Source organism: Elephantulus edwardii, unplaced genomic scaffold (genome assembly GCF_000299155.1).
Source record: "Elephantulus edwardii isolate Elephantulus edwardi_28Jun2011 unplaced genomic scaffold, EleEdw1.0 scaffold00061, whole genome shotgun sequence".
Classification (NCBI taxonomy): Eukaryota; Metazoa; Chordata; class Mammalia; order Macroscelidea; family Macroscelididae; genus Elephantulus; species Elephantulus edwardii.
This window is the reverse complement of record NW_006399811.1, coordinates 14,921,524-14,939,324: the sequence shown is the minus strand read 5'-3', so window position 1 is coordinate 14,939,324 and position 17,801 is coordinate 14,921,524. Positions and strand designations below refer to the sequence as shown.

The following is a 17,801-nucleotide window of genomic DNA, read 5'->3' as shown; positions in this document are numbered from 1 at the left end:
CAACACAATGAAAGTGTGTGTGTGTGTGTGTGTGTGTGTGTGTGTGTGTGTGTATAGAGATAGATATACTGTTGTATTGTTGTTGGTATGTGCTGTCGAGTTGCCTGTGACTCATAGCAACACTATGTACAACAGCCCTAAACCCTATTGTCAGTGACACACCTACCTGCATCACCCCAGTCACTGAATCAATCCATCTCATCAAGGGTCTTCATGTGCACACATGCGCGCGCGCGCACACACACACACACACACACACACACACATCTGTATGGTATAGAACAGGATTCAGATATCTTGTTCATAGAGTCACTTTGAGTCATAGTAGCCTTGATAACCCCTAATAACAAAAGCACATATACATACAAATACACACCTATTCTGGGAACTAGTTGCTACTTTTAGGAGGAGATGTGTAGGCTGTATAATTGATTATGTCAAGATGACATTAAAAGACATTGTGCTGGGAAAGGTGAAGGGTCAACAAAAGAGGGGAACAAAGAATTTCAACAAGATGGACCGACACAGCGATTCTAACAGTGAGTTCAAGCATGCTGAAGATCATGATGAAGCTTCAGCATAGGGCAAAGTTATGATCTGTTGTTCATAGAATTGCAGTGAGTTGCAGTCATCTTGACAGCACGTAGCAACATCAGCAGAATGCAAAGGCAAGTTATCAGACATGTCAGAAGTTCATGGGCAAGAAACACAGAAGTGAATACTTGCTTCATCTACTAGGGTAGATAACCACTTGGGGCAGCTGTTGTGTGATGTTGAGACCCTATAGGAAAGAGTATAACTGATCCATAAGGTGAATGGGTTCTAATCCATACAAGAACAGACAGCCAGGACTTCACTGCTACAGAGCAGAGAGTGGGTTAGAACTGCTGACCTGCTGCTCAGCACCCGAGCATTGATCCATTGTGTCACCAGGGCTCCCAGTTAGGGTTGATATTTTCTAAAAGGCATGAAATATGATTTTCTAAATTTAAAAACTTTTCTGTTTTAAAAGACATGAAAGCACTCTGTAGAGTTGCTACTTTCATCATAAAGCTTACTTTTTAAAAGACAGAACATCATTTCCCTCAACTTAGGCTCTCCTCATGCACTCCGTTCTTCATGCCTGGGAGGCGGCAACCTACATATATAGGTGTGCTGGTTAGAAAGGGCAAAACAAGAGGCTCAGAATCTGAACCCAAGATGCTAATTCTAGTACTGATTATTATTTCCATAACATCTTAATTGTTATGGTTTTGGTACCTTCACCTTAAAGCTGAGAGGCTTTTGGTTGTGTTTTTTTTTTAAAAAAAAAAAAAAAGAGAGAGAGAGAAAACGACCACAGTCATCTAACAGTCATTCTTTATTTCAAAGCATATCCATGAAAAAAAAAAAACCAAGGCAATACCGAGGTAAAACAGCACCAGTCTTCCGAGTGGAGGTGGGAGTGCCTCCAATTTCTCTAGCAATTCCCACTGGCGTTATCATGACTCAACAACGTGTTGCAATCTGTTGTGGAGAGGGGTGGAGTGACCACTGGAGTACCAGGAAATGTGTATGACCCAGACCATCTCAGCCAAGACCCAAGTGCCCCCAAGGGAATGCTTTGCGTCATATATTGTGCTGAGAAAAGAAGTTGCAAACCAAGGGTCTCAGCGATAAACACTACTTGTGATGATGGATCGTGATTTGTAAGTTTAGAATGATTTTTTTTAGAGGTACCTTCTTCACTGAACAATCAACCGTATAAAGGACAGAGATTCTGTCACCACAGCCCCCCTAGTCCCCGGAACACAGTAGGTATCAATAAATATTTGTTGTTAGGATGGGTGGATAGGTGAGTGGATGGATAGATGGATGAATGGATGGATGTAAGGATGGATGGATATGAACTCTACCTAGCTCAAGTGTAAGTAGGAACATTCTCTGCCAGAGAGAGAGAGAAAGGTAAAACATATTGATGTACTTTTTTTTTTTTTAGTGTTTGAAAAAGGAGATAGAATCAGGGTTGATAAGTTTAGATAATGTCACCTCCTTAAAGGCCCAAGTCACATTCTTCTATCAGGCTGAAACATCAAAGTAAATACTTTCTGTTTACTTTTTGCTGATAGGAAATATATTCATAAAAATGCCATTTCCCAGTGAAATGATGTCACTCTTGGGCCCAGAGAACTCCACGGGGGCGAGGCAGGGCATTCAATGCCACTACTTCAAATAGGCCAGCCTACAGGTCCTAACTTTTGGCTTCTTCCTGTTTGAAAGCATATGCTTATGTCCTGTGTGATAAATGGAGGGATTGATTAAACAAGAAGCTAGCATAGGACAATACAAGTAAAAAAAAATAAATTACTGGCCATAGTGTGATTAGATTTCACTCTCTGTCTGGCATTAGAAAACTTTTTATGCTAGGGCAAAGTCTGAAAATGTGTTTCTGTTATTCAACAAATAAGTTGACTCTAACCCAGAAGCTTGGTCCACGCTCCTGGACTCACAGTTTATGGCTTTTCTGAAGCAATCATTTGCCTGTTGAGTTTGTCCTTCCATCCAGTCTATTCTTTGGAGTCCAAGGTCCTTAATCAATTTCACACTCAATGCTATTTGCTTCATTCCTTAGCATCAGAAAGCAAATAGTATTGCACTGGTGCAATAAGATAGCCATCTGGCCAGAGTTTCAGGGATGGGGTCAAGTTCAGCTGACCTAAACACGCCCATTCAACATGTTCAAATGTCCCCATCCCACCCCACCCACATGAGCTGGCTCCTTAACTCAGGAGCCTGTGTCCCAAGAACAAAAGTTGAGAAATCTTTAAGGCAGCTTCAGTGTTGCTCAAGATCCTGGGTGTTGTAGCAGCCTGGGGGCAGGTTATTTCTGATGTTCTCCAGGTTTTCCACATCGTGCAGGATCCCATCTATGCTTGTCTCCAGGGAGCGGAAATGGCTCTGCTGCCGATGCACCCTCTCTTCCAGTTCTGACACTAAGGGCCGCAGTTTGTTGTTGATCTGGCCCTTGGCTCGGAAAAGTTTCTGCTCCAATAAGATCAGTCCCTCTTCATCCATGCCTCCAGGCTGATCTATTTCAGGGAGTGGGAAAGCACCAACATAGAGAAACTGATTAGACCATAGTCAGCCTTAATAGAGAACCTTCACGAACAGAAAGTGATTCTTTCTGTCCCGTTAACTAATTCTTAGTTCCAAGTGCTCAGAGCAAAAGGTATATCGTGCATTTAAAAGGTCGATTTTGTGTTTAGAAATAATCTAGGGAAAATTCTGATAGGCCACTTGGGGTTATGAACAGCCCTCTAAGTCCTATTGTTCAAAAGTATGAAGCTTAGACTTCTCTTTCCATGTTAGAATCAAAAGTTAAAGCTTCAAATAGATGAATGTCAATGGTCAAAGAGGACTGAGCATGGTCCAAGACGTCGGCCCAGCACAGCTCACCCTTTGAATCTGAGTCAACTCCAAGTCATTCTTGCAGAAGCACCCTTAGGAAATAGTTTTGCTGTTTTTCTACTAGAAGACCTTTAGAAACTGGCTGGGTTTCAGGATGTATAAAGGCCAAGGTATGCTTTGCTATTAGGGGATAGATTCCAGCTGTTAGGAAATGATGTAAGACTTCATTCTGGCCTGAATTGGTGGGAATCTGACTAGATATTCGTTTATTTCCAATATGAAGCTTAGTGTTATTTGTTCAGGTATGTTTCATCCATAAACTATAACTCAAGTGAACACAAAGGAAAACTGACCAGACCTATCTGATTCAAATGCGCCTGAGTGATCTTCAGGCAATTCAAACCCAAGGCCAGATTGCCCCACACATCTGAGCTGCAGGAAGGGTATTTATCTGGCTGCATTGAGCTCACTATCCGTATAATGATGTATATGTTCTTTTTCATAGACTCAATAGAGTAAGCAGGAAAGTTAGCATCGTAACAAAAATATGGAGCTAATGGATCTTTTCTTCACCTGAAATGGAGATCATTCAAGAATTTACACAAATTCTATGCCGTGTAAAGACTCAGTCATAAAAAAAAAAAAAAGACTCAATCACGGAATTAGAACTGAATCATTGCTGACCCTTCGTTGGCTTTCCATGACTGTAAATTTCACAAGAGGAGCTAATTTATCATTCTCCCAAGGAGCTGCTGGAGGATTTGAACTGACAGAGAGGCGCTCAGGCTTTGACAATCGGAAAAAATATGCCTCAGAACAAAATATGCATGTCCATGGAGAAGGAGTACAAGCTGCTAGAAAAGAGCACAAAAATTTAAGACAAAGAGAACTCAGTTCAAATCCTACATCCACAATTTACGATGTGACCTCTGGTACACTATTAATATCCGAGCTTCAATGGAATCCCCTTTCTGTGAAGCCAACTCAAAGTGACTGCATAGGTCAGCACAGAATAGATTTTCCAAGGCTGTAATCTTACGGAAGCAAACAGCTACATCTCTCTCCTTTGGAATGGCTGGTAGGTTTGAACTATTCAGTTAGCAGTCAGGCTACCAAGCCTCTTTTCTCAGCCTCTGTTTACATCTCAGTAAAATAAAATAATAGATGACACAACCTTGCTTGCTGAAAGCAAAGAGAGCTGGAAATGCTTGCTGCAGAATATAAAAGACTACAGCCTTAAATACAGACTACATCTCAGTATCAAGAAAATAAAAATCCTCACCACTGGGCTAAATAGGCAACATCATGAAAAATGGAGAAAAGATTGAAATTGTCAATGAATTCTTTTGTTTGGATACCTAATAAACACCTTTGGTACAATCAGGCAAGAAATCAAAAGTTATATTGCACTGGAAAAGTCTGTTGTCAAAGACTGCTCCAAAGTACTAAGGAGCAATAATGTAAATTTAAAGACTAAAGTGCACCTGATTTAAATCATGGTCTTCCCAATCACATGCATGCTATTCATATGAAAATTGGATAATGAATATGGATGACAGAAGAAGAAATGATGTCTTTGAGTTGTGGTACAGGAGAAGGGTACTGAATGGACTGCCAAAAGAACAAACAAATATGTCTTGGAGAAAATGCAGCCAGAGAGCTTCTCAGAAGTAATGATGACAAAAATTCATCTCACATACTCTAGGTATATTGTTAGTAGAGGCTATTCCTTGGAAATGGACACCATACTTGGAAAGGTAGGTCAGTGAAAAAGAGGAAGACATCAATCTATCTTAATGGGATAGATTGATACAGTGACTGCAGCAAAGAGCTCAAGTATGGCTGAGATGATGAGGATGGCACAGGATAGATCAAACTTCAGATCCATTATTCATACATAGGGTTGCTATCAATCATACTTGACTCAACAGCACCTAATAAACACCTCTACAAATACATAGGATTTTTATAAGAGTTAAGAGATACTCATTCATACCATGAAAATACCTAGCATAGAATCTGACAGAGGTGGTTGGTATTAGCTTCCATGGACACATAGGAAGCACTTCATAGTTCCAGCCTACTCTCTTCTCTTTTCCTTAAGGGAACTCTGGTTACCTAGTGGTTAAGGAGTTGTACTTCCAACCCAAAGTCAAGCGTTTCAAATCTGCCAGCATTTCATCAGGAGAAATATCAGCAATCTTTCCCCATGGAATTTACAGCTTCTGAAAGCCCACTGGAGGATCAGCTACGAGTCAATTCTGACTTGACAACAATGAAAGATGGGATGATCCTCTCCCTCTACTCTCATTTTCTCTTTAAAGGCTGGGTTAGTTTCATCACCTTTTCCAGAACACCAAAATACACTGCTAAAATTTTAGCTGTGCAATTAGTTTATCCTATTTTACTTCATTGGCTCATTGGACCCCAAAGCAGATCCACAAGTCTAACAGTGTAGACAATTATAGGTGTCTCATAGCACTCCCCAGAAAGATTAGGTTTTAAAGACATTCTATTGAACTGAAAAAGCTGAACTGAGCTTTTCCCCTAAATGTTGTTAGAAGCTGTTACTAAATCTCTGGTTCCATATTCACTCTAGTTGAACCTTGATAAAACAGGCTAACTGATGTTTCATACCAGCTCTACCAAATCTAGAATCCTAACTCAAATCTACTTTCTTTTGTGTGGTCTAGAAGAACATATGATTTCCTGCCATACTATGTACTAAGCCCTCTTTAATTTTGTTTTGAAACATTTCATGGATTTACTATGTTTACATTTTTCTGGGTTATCTACATAGACTGGTCAACTTTCCCCACTGATTACATCAAGATCTAAGTGATTTGAGAAGGAGCAAGAAGTCCCAGACCTGTGTAAAGAGTTAACACATTAAACGGTTAACCAAAAGGTGAGCAGTTTGAGTCTACCCAGTGGAGCCTTAATAGAAAGGCATGGTCATCAATTTCTGCAAAATCAGCCACAAATATTCCTGTGGAGCACACTGTTACTCATGACATGCATGAGGTCATCATGGCTCAGAACTGATCCAATGGCAGTGGGAACTGGTAGGTAGAACAAAAAGCAGAATCAGCAAATGATTATTGACTTCAGAGACTGAAGACTCTTCTCCTTTATCACCTCTCCTACCTCAGACCAAGCTCCCATCATCTTACCTTCTTGATTATTTCAACAATGTGACAAGTGGTCCCACCCAAACTTCGGTCTAATCTTTCTTCAAACTCTCCTCTACTCAAAATCTCCCTACGGATCTTTTGGAAATATGCAATGATGGTCCTATTACTCCATTTAAAACATCTATTGGTTTTCCACAGTTACTAGGGTAATAGGGGCAGGTGTGGTGGAGACAGCAAGATTGGCTCATGATAGGACAAGGTTCAGAGCTATTTTGCATAGGGTTGCTGTGAGTCACAGGTGACTCGACAGCACATAACAACAACAACCAGTCTCCCAATAGCAACTCTAGACTCCTTTGCAGGGCCCTTGCCTTGTTCAACACTCCCTTAACTGTCAAGTTCTCTGAGTCACCAAGTTCTTTGACCCATACAATTTCCATCACCAAAGGCAACAAATATTAAGTGACTCAGATTGCAGTTGTTGTTGTTAGGTGCTATCAAGTTTAGTATATCTCATAATGACCCTACAAACCACAGATCTGAACCCTGTTCTATCCTGTGTCATTAACACAATCTCTGACACACTTGAGCCCATTGCTGAAGTCACTGTATTAATCCAATTGGTTGAGAGTCTTCCTCTCCTTCATTCGCCCTCTACCTTTCCAAGCATGATATCCTTCTCCAAAAAAATAGCCTCTCCTAGCAACAAGTCCAAAGTATGTGAGATAAAGCTTTTTTTTTTTCTTTTTGCTTCCAATTAGCACACTGGCTGCACTGGATGGTTAAGAAAAGTGTAGAGAAGCATGCACCAATGATCTGGACTTGGAAATAAGTCAAGTGTCCTAAAGATTCTTAGGACTAAGGACTCTGTTCTTTCAGGGCTAGATGTTGTAAGTTTCTCAGGGAAAGCCTTGGGGCATGGGGTGGGAAGTTATGGATATTTCATATACCTATTAGTTGTAAGATGCCATCCAATGTGTTGAGTGTGTCTTGGATTGTAAACCCAGCATTCTTGGCTCTGGAGTCAACTCTTTGGGCTTCTGTAATCACCTGAGGAAAACAATAAATATAAAGCAGCCTTGAAAGAGTGCTTCTCCTATTGTCCAGATGAACAAGACGCCCTCTGGAAAGCAGCAGAACCTCACCATCTGCACAGCGTTCATGTTTGCGTTGAACTCCAGCTCCTTTCTCGCCAGCTCTCCATCCACTTCCCTCATCTCACTCTTCAGCGTGGCCAGTCCTTTCTCCAGGGCCAAAGATCCATCTGCTGTCACATTGGCTTCCAAGTTCAGACGGCCTATCTCCTGGGGGGAGAAAAGGAGCCAGGGACGGAAGGAGAAATCTGGGTCAGACATGAAAACATCCCTAAGACTACTACAGGAAAAATACAGCTGCAACGAGGCCATGTTGAGGTAAGACATCTGTCCTCAGAACAATGAGAGAGTAAGACTTAGGGGCACACCCTTTCCCAGGCTTTGCCTCAAATAAGTCAATGTTAGGGCCTGTCTCTGGAGACTATTAAAAAAAAAGACGAAGAAGAAAAAAAATTAAAGTTACTGTTGTGAAGTTGGAGGGTCTTAGGCAACCCTCCAGAGAGTTTTCAGTGGCTGTAAGCCACACAGGAGGAGGTTGTCCATCTCTCTCCCATGGAGCCAGTGGATTCATACCACCTGCCTTTGGGTTGGCAGTAAAACTCCTCACCCACTAGGGCCACCACAGCTCCCTTGGGACGAGGAGGGCTCAATGCTCACCAAATGGTGATCATAAGAAAAGCCATTTAAGAAACTCAGAAGAAAAATTTGTTTCATTTTTAGTTATGCTCTCTTGCTGCCAGTCTTTTGCATGACTTTGGTCAAATACTTGGTTGGGTTTAGGGTGCAGCTAAAGGCCCTACAATATAAATTTCTGCCTTTGTAATTAATCAATATCTTTATTTTTTTTAAAATTATTTTTTGTGTGTGTGTACCGTCAAATCAGATCTGACTGGTACAGGAGGAGATTGTCCCTCCTTCCCCGGCAGAGCATCTGGTGGATTCGAACCGTGCGACTCTGGGATTGTAGTCATCAATATCTTTATTGATAATTTATTGTAATTTTGTAATTCATCAATATCTTTACCAATTTATTATTATTATTTAGCATCGAATTGCAGGCATCACTATGCCAGAAGCTGTTCAAAGATAAGCACATGAAATTGATCTCTACCCTCAAGAGACTTCAAATATTTTGTGGCATCCTACTCTTAATTTTATGATATTTCAAATCTGCCAGCAGCTCTGCACAAGGAATTTGGGCAACCTCTTTCCATGTGATTTATTGTTGCTTTTGTTGTTAGGTGTGACCTAGCTGCAAATGACTCATAGCAATGCTACAAACAATAGACATGAAACCTGTCCTATCGTGTGCCATCCTTATCATCCCGACATACTGTCACAGTCACTGTACCAATTCCTCTTGTTGAGAGTCTTTGTCTCTTTCACTGACCCTCCATCTTTCCAAGGAATAGCCTCTCCTAACAACATGTCTATGTCTATATCTATCTCCATACCTTTTCAACCTGTATGCAGAACACATTATCCAGGAGGCTGGGCTCTATGAGAAGTGTAACATCAGGATTGGTGGAAGATCCATCAACAATCTGCATTATTCAGATGACACAACCCTGCTTGCTAAAACTAAGGAGGACTTGAAGCACTTGCTGCAGAGGGTACATATTGAATCCATATTAAAGGACTGCAGCCTTCAATATGGATTGAGGCTCATTATCAAGAAGACAAAGATTCTCACCACTGGGCCAATTGGCAGCATCAGGATGGATGATGAAGAGATTGAGATTGTTCACAGCTTTAGTTTGCTTGGATCCACAGTCAACACTCTTGGCAACAGCAGCCAGGAAATTAAAAGGCATATTTGTGATGGGAAAGTCTGCTGTTAGGGACCTCTCCAAAGTACTGAAGAGCAATGGTGTCACTCTGGAGACTAAGGTGCACCTGATACAGGCCATGGTCTTTGCAATCACTTGTTATGCTTTAGAGAGTTGGACAATGAATAGGGAGGATAGAAAGAGAATTGATGCCTTTGACCTGTGGTACTGGAGAAGAATATTGAATGTACCATGGACTGCTAAGAAAACAAACAGGTTCATCCTGGAGAGGGTTATACCAGTCTTCTCTTTGGAGGCAAGGATTCTGAGGCTTTGTCTGACATACTTTGGACATTTTGCAAGGAGGGACCAATCGTTGGAGAGGAACATCATGCTTGGGAGGGTGGAGGGACAATGCAGAAGGGTAAGACCTTCTATGAGGTGGATTGATTTAGTGACTGAGGTATCAGCTTGGGTGTGTCAGAGACAGTGAGATTGACACAGGCTAGAGCAGGGTGTAGGGTTGTACATAGGGTCTCTATGAGTCACAAGTGACTCGACGGCACATAAAATCAACAACAACATATCCAAAGTATGTGAAAAGAAGCGTCATCATCCTTGCTTATAAGAAGCACTCTGGTTGTACTTTCTCTAAGACATGTTTGTTCTTTTGGCAGTCCATGGGATATTCAGCAGTCCTCTCCAACACTTCAACTCAAGTGCATCAATTTATTTTGTTAACCTTATTCAATGTCCAGCTCTCAGATGCACAGGAGGTGATTGGAAAACTCATGTCTTGAATTAGGTGCACCTTAGTCTTTCTGACATCATTCCTTAGTCACTGACATCATTCCTTTCAGAACTTTGGAGAGGCCCCTGACAGAAGATGTTCTCAATATTATACATCTCCTGATCTCCTGACTGGTGGTATCAAGGGTGTTTATTGTGGATCCAAGAAAGATAAATTGTTGACAACTTCAATCTTTTTTTCCATCTATCATGATGTTACCTATTGGTTCAGTGATAAGGATCTTTGTTTTCTTGGTGTTGAGATGTAATCCCTACTGAAGGCTGTAGTTTTGATCTTCTTCAGCAAGCATTTCAAGTCTTCCTTGTTTCAACAAGCAAGGTTGCGTCATTTGCATAACATAGGTTGTTACTAAGTCTTCCTTTTATCTTGATGCCACATTATTCTTCATAAAATTCAGCTTCTCACATAATTTGTTCAGTCTGGAGAGTCAGCTATAAATTGGTTCCATTCAACAGCAGTGAGTATTTATTTAAACATAATATTCTGTATTTTAAGCAGAACAGATTAAGAGGAAAAGAAATTGATTGTAAACATTTTTCAATCATTTTTGCAAGTAATCAGTGGTGGATGAATTAGGCCTAACAATCCAGATATCACAAACACCCACTAGAACTTTTCTCTAAAACTACATAGATTTTCCAGAATTCAAGCTTAATGAAGAGCTAAGCAGCTCTCGTTCCGTCGGCAAGCACTCTTTCTACAGCAGTGTTCACAACAACGCTGTATTTTTTGAGGTCAGGGAGGAGGTCTCTCTCCAGATCGTCAACACCAAACATGGGAATGGCATATATGATCAGGAAACAGAAACATGAATAAGCAGAATTAAGACAAGGACAAACACAAGAATAGGGGATCCAGAACTCCAGAATTTCTTAAACTGGAATCAAACCATCGTTTTACTATAGATAGTTAGATATATTCTATATGAAAAGGATTTTTAAATAGTTCCTCTTACAATGCTGTTTGTTATGATTTTCAACAAGGGGAGCTGGAAAGGTCAGGTTCTAGTTGCAGTCAGTCACCACTTTCAAAATCAGCAGAAAACCAGTCAGTAAATTGGGCGCTATGCTGGTGGCCTAGAGAGTAATGAGTTGTACTGCCAACCCAAAGGCAGGTGGTTCAAGTCTACCAGCTTCTCCATGGAAAAAAAAATGGACAGTCTCGTTCCATGTGATTTATAGCCTCTGAAAACCCTTTGGAAGGTCATAAAGTGGTTCTGACTCAACTGCACATAGCAACAATTGGACCATAACAAGACTCTGAACAACAGTGTTCAAAACAGGCCTCATGTTTCCTTTTTGTCCATACCACCCTTGTGTGGTGAGGCCTGCCAGTCCACAGCTGTACCTGTTCTATCTCGTCAGTGATCCCCAGGGCCTCACGAGCCTCGCTCTTTGCCCGCTGGGCATCAGCAGCCGCTCCGCCCAGGGCCACTTCTGCTTGCTCCGTCTTGTCACTGGCATCCACAACCTTCTGACTGATGTAGGAGAGTCTCTTCATGGCCTCTTCAGCTTCTGCTTTTCTGTCTCCAACCTGCATGTCAAACTCTGAAAGGAAAAAAATATCATCCGGCACATTAAAAAATAGCTTTGATTTGAAAGGGGCTAAGTGAGTGTGTGTGATCGCCTTCCAGGGCCTGGGGGAATAGAGAAAATTAGAGCTAGAATTAGTCTTTCCTGTCCAGGCTAAAACAACTTTTTGGTTTTAAACTTTTTATTGTAATTATACTGAAAATTTACAGAGCAAATTGGCTTTCCATTCATCCAGAAAAAAAAAAAGCCCAAACACCTTAAAGGAGGCATTCAAAGGACAATAGTCCTTGCTTAGAGAAAATAAGTATGGCATTGCCCTGGGTCCCCAACACTGCAATAGTCAAGGCCTCAGAAGACATTAAAAATGGGTAGGATCTTTCAAACCCAAACTTTCAAGCCCAAATATTAAGCTCTAAATTAATCATGACAATAGTTGAGGACCAATAGAGAAGTGCTTTTTATGGGGAAAAAGAAGATCTCCTGAGTTCACAAATACTGTTGCTGTTGTTGTTATGGGTCCTTGAGTCAGAACTGATGCACAGCTGACCCTCCTGTGGGTTTTCAGGGGTGGCAAATCACAGGGAAGGAGACTGGCTCGTTTCTCCCATGCAGCGGCTGGAGGATTCGAATCATACGCCTTTGGGATGGCAGCACAGCTCCTTCCCACGAGCTCACCAGAGCTCTCTAGTTTAGGAATACCTTTCTTTTATTCTTCAGTGAATGAAGAAGCCTGAAACTTTAACCCTATCACTGCATGGCACGAAATAATACCTCTTGGAACCTAGATACTGTGACAAAACTTACTCTATCATCACACAAAGCAGCCAAATTGCTGCAGCAAACTCTTTAATAATCTGACATGAGCAAACTCGGCGTGATACACTATGACAGTATTTTAATTCTCCATTTCCATATTAGAAACAATCAGGCTACAAAAACAAAGCATCAGTACTTTTGTGATATGTTGGGTCTGAAAGGGACCTTTGAGATAATGTAGTTCATTTCCCTTTTGAAAAGTTAGAAAGAAGGATCCAAGAAGTCTAGGTGACTTGCTATAATTATGCAGATAGACACCATAGGGTTCAGACCCAGGCCTTCTGACTTCGTGTTCAATCACCTTTCCATTATATCAAACAGTAATGAGTGTTTTTTCTTCAGAAGCACATTTACTACACATCTAGTAATAATACTCCAATGGCCCTTCCAACTAGGGAGGTACACGAGGATTCCAAATTAATCAAAGACCTAGTTGTACATCTGAGATGATTGAGTGAGCTGAACCATGAAAATATTCACCTCTGAGGTTCTTCAAGATGTTTTCAACTTCATAGAAAGTGGCATTGCCCATGCTCAGTGCTTCTTCAGCTCTGCTTTTAGCAAGGTTGGCACGGGAGAGCAGCTGCTCTGACTTCTGTAAACAGGCAGACAGAACAAGATTAAAGTCAGTGTAACCTTCACTGAGAAGTGTGTGTATTCCTTCTCACAAAACCACCCCAACACATGTCTCTTTCTGATAACAGGGTGTTGTGATTCTCTGTAGACTTGAGAAGTGCTGTAGCAAACCACTTAATAATGTGCAACAAAATAAAAATTGAACCCAATCACACAGCCCAGATAGAAAGAAGGTCACACTCTAGTCCATTGTCAGGGACATGAATATGTTTGTAAAACATTATTTTAAGCTCTGCGTACTTCCTGGAGCAGAAATAGTAGCCAGAAATCTGCCCAAAATAGGTTCTAGGAGGCTTGGGTCCAAGTCCCAGGTTTGAGGGTTGATTCATTGGGTGGAGCTGAACCAATGACATCAAGGTTTCTGTGTCCCTTGTACTCCCCTCTCTAAGCAGAGTGTGTGAAGGTTCCTCTTGACTATATTTATTCATATGATAGGCATTCAGGATGTTTGCTGAGTGAACAAACTAACAAAAGAATACCTGTCTCCCACTCTTCCCGTTCTGTAACAGCAACTGAATTTCTTCTTCCCAGTTTCCCATGTTTCTCTGCACACGCTTGAACTCATCCATCTGCCGGGTCATGTCGCTGGAGAGAGAATCAGCTTTTTGTCTGATCCTCCTTGCTTCTATCTGAAAGCCCAAGGTGATAAATGAATCTAACTTTCTGTTCACAAACTCCCACACCAGCTGTCTTAGAAGCTGGCATTTCTCTTTACAATTAGTAGCTTCCTTCAAAAGTTATAAAAACAGTCAGTAGCCACCCAAACCCAAAGTAACAGAAATGAAGCAATGGGACCAATGACAATCAGATAACAGGTCCTCAATAGTCAAAGTATAAATCATAGTTACCAGTGAACAATGACTCTGAACCTTGCCCTATCCTGAGCAAATCTCATCATCTCCAACACACTTGACCCCATGCTACAGTCACTGTGTCAATCCATCTCATCCAGCGCCTTCCTCTCTTGTACTGACTCTCCACCTTTATAAGCATAATGTCCTTCTCCAAGAACTAGTCCCCCCTGACAACAATGTTGAAAGTATGTGAGACAAAGTTTTACCCTCTTTGCCTCCAAGAAGCACTCTGGTTTCATTTTCTTTAGGGCAGACTTGATTGTTCTCTTTGGAATCCATGATATATTCATTACTCTTCTCTAGCACCACAACACAAAGGTATCAATTTTTCTGTCATCCTTAGTCAGTGTCCAGCCTTCAGATGTATAACAAGCAATTAATAAAAACAACAACCATGGCTTGCATCAGGCACACTTTAGTCTTCAGACTGACATTGCTGCTCTTTAACACCCTGGAGAGGTCCTGGACAACAGATTTTCCCAATGCAATTTGTCTTTGACTTCCTGATTGCTGGTGCCAAGGGTGTTGATATGAGTTGTAGTTGACTCTATGGCACATAACACTAACAACAATAATTTTTTTTAAAAAATGTGAGTGTGAGTGTGTGTGTCTGTCTCTCTGTGATGTGTGTGTGTGAGAGAGAAAGAGACAAGAGATTTAAAGGCTTTACGTGTTTATATACTCACAAAAACTTGCATTTGTAGGAATTATTATGAGTGGTTTTTTTTTACTAGAGAGAAAGATGAATGTCCTTAATCTAGTTTTAGGCGAGTCCTTGGATGGGGCAAGCAGTTAATGCACATGGCTGCCAACTGAAAGTTTGGAGATTCAAGTCCAACCAGAGGCAACTCAGAAGAAAAGCCTAACAATCTCCCGTAAAATCAGCCACTGAAATCTCCATGTGAAAATGGAACAACAAATAAAGAAGAATACTGAAGAAAACTTGATGACTTTGATTTATGGTGTTGGCTAAAAAATACTGTATATACCATAAACTTCAAGAAGAACAAACAAATCTTTTTCAATCTTCTTTATTCATGGCTCGGTTTTTACATACCTACAAGGTCATTAAAATGTTATGGTTTGGACTAGGTGTGCCTTAGTTCTCAACATGTCTCCTTTACTTTTTAACTTTTTTTTTCACTCCCCCCCTTTTTTAGTATTCATTTTAAAGAAAGTTTACAGAGACTTTGGATTTCCATTCATTCATTGTGGCACTTTTCTCCCTGTCCACTCCTCCCACCCCATCCCCCAGTTCACTCTTCTCTTTGCAAAGTAAAAGAAAAAGGTTTTCATTTTTATATAATCCATCCTCCAAAGTCCACTCCACTATCCATTATCATGACAATACCTAATCATATATCCCTGTTATACAATTTCCTCCCTCATCTGTTTCAATGCAGTATACTTAATTTATCCCATCTTTCTCAGTCTCCCCCCAAACCCCGATGTCAGTCCCATTTTACAACACTGGCATTATGCAGTATTTATCCTTTTGTGACATTCATCTTTCTCTCTAGTAAAAAAAAAACCACTCATAATAATTCCTACAAATGCAAGATAGTTTACTCAGCATAATGTTCTCCAGGGTCACCATTTTAAATAATATTGCATGAGTTCCTTGTTTTTCAATGCAGCGTAGTATTTCATTGTGTGAATATATCACAGCTTCTCTATCCATTCTTTTGTTGAAGGGCACTTAGGTTGTTTCCAACTCTTTGCTATTGTGAACAAAGCTGCGATAAACATGGGAGGCTTTCTAACTTTTTAAGGAAGTTTTTTGGTAACAGATTCCCCTATTATAAGAATGCTGAAGCTCCATTTCATGTACTGTAGGCATGTAGCCAGGAGGGACCAATCCTTGGAGAAGGACATCATGCTTGGAAGGATTGAGGGACAGCGCAGGAGAGGAAGACCCTGGAGGAGACGGATTAATTTAGTAACTGGGGGAATGGAGATAGATGTGTCAGAGTAGTGACACTGGTTCAGGATAGAGCAGGGCTCAGAGCTATTGTACATAGGATACCTATGAGTTACAGCCAATTCCATACTACATAACAACAACATATATAATTTTATTTCTTGACTGCTGCTTCCATGACCACTGACTGTGGATTTACATAAAATGAAATTCTGGTCAACTTGAACATGTTCTCTAGGTATCATGACTGGTGGTGTCCTGATTGGTGCAGTTTGGCCCCATTCCATGGCACTCATGACCTGCAGCCTCACACTCCAGAAGAACCAACCTAGTGAACCTATGTTTCTTTGAAGCCTAGGAGGCCATGGCCTAAGTCTTTGAAACCCAGAAGACTGAGGCCCTACTTTTTGCAAGCTGGGCAGCACTGCTATAAGGAATAGTCCTTTTCTTTACTAAGAGAGCTGTTTCCTGCAGGATTCGAAGAGTTCTTTATATTTGCTCTTCCTTTGTCCCCTTCAGTCTAACTTTATGGTTTTTCTGTTTCAGTAATTGTTTAGGTCCATCACTCACAGGCTTAATCTCTTTAACAGAAGATTGCGTAACCATGTCTTTGGTGAACATTCTAAAATACATGCCCTTATCTTGAACAACATAAGTTTTCAGATCTTTATGGTTTGTTCTCCTTTTGTAGAGTTCATGTTTAAGTCTATCTCTTGCCTCTCCTATTCTTACTACTAAGTGGTAAGAAACCAAGTGGGCTTCTTTATAAATCTTCCTTAGAAGATTTATCCCGGCAAGACATCCAAATTCATCACTTAGACATTTTACCTTCCACCAAACATTTTAATATAATTCAGACAAGTTCTTTACTATGCATAAAAAGCATTGCCTTTCTCTACTGTCCAATCACATGTTTATGATCTCCATTTTTTTAAATTGGCTTTAAAAAATATTTCATTGTGTTTTAAGTGAAAGTTTACACAACAAATTGGGCTTCCTTTAACAAATTTTATTCAAATTGTTCTATGGCATTGTTTGCAATTTTTACAGTAATTTAGCATTATCATTATTTCTATTCTGCTTGTTCTGTTTCCACTGATCTATATCCCTTCTCTTTCTTATCTCTTCATCTTTGCTGTTGGACAAATGTTGACAGCTTGATGTCATGTAGTTTACTGTTTAAAGAAGTGTATTATTTACAGATAACATTGTTTCTTTTATTACCCAGCTGAAAGGTGACTTACAGAAATATCTTAAATTTCAAGTTCAAATTATATCTTATGGTGAGAGACTCGAGGGATCCTCTAGTCTCTATTGATCAAACAGGTCTGACTTTTTTTTTTATATATTTGAGTCTTGTTCTACATTTTCTCCCATTCTATCTACGACCTGTTGTGTCCTTGATCAGAAAGGTTGGCAGCGACAACTGGGTTCTTCAGCACCTGGTTCTTCAGTTCTCAGAAGACGCTCATGTGGATTACTAGCACTGTGAAGAATACCTTCTTTGAGCCCTTGATTTCCTTCATCCTCTTTTGACTCACACAAGAAGTAACTTATAGTTGTGACTTAGTCACTTGCTAGCTTTTATGATTGAAGATACTACTCACGAAACTAGGATATAGAATATTCTTTGTGAATTGTATTTGTATTCTGCTAATTAACTAAGTTCTCTGAGACTAAGTCCCAAGTTTTTTGACCCAATAAAGCAATTCCATGAGTTATTTAGATATATCTAAGAAGCTTCAATAACTATCCTTCCATGTGTGTTATTACATATATATGTGAATATATATACAGTGTACACAAATGCAGGTACATATATATGCAGATACATATATATGCAGATA

General features: G+C 40.4%; 1 protein-coding gene across 1 annotated transcript in view; it reads right to left on the bottom strand.

Annotated features, from left to right (window-relative positions):
* Nucleotides 1-7,463: 7,463 nt before the first annotated feature.
* The window catches only part of LAMC2 (laminin, gamma 2), an 89,850-nt gene continuing 79,512 nt past the window's right edge, over nt 7,464-17,801 (bottom strand). Inside the window, exons 18-22 of the mRNA XM_006887751.1 lie at nt 13,659-13,804; nt 13,024-13,138; nt 11,543-11,742; nt 7,667-7,825; nt 7,464-7,571 (exon numbers count right to left, since the gene is read on the bottom strand). Of these exons, the coding sequence (XP_006887813.1) occupies nt 7,464-7,571; nt 7,667-7,825; nt 11,543-11,742; nt 13,024-13,138; nt 13,659-13,804 (728 nt within the window). The remainder of the gene's footprint in view (nt 7,572-7,666; nt 7,826-11,542; nt 11,743-13,023; nt 13,139-13,658; nt 13,805-17,801) is intronic.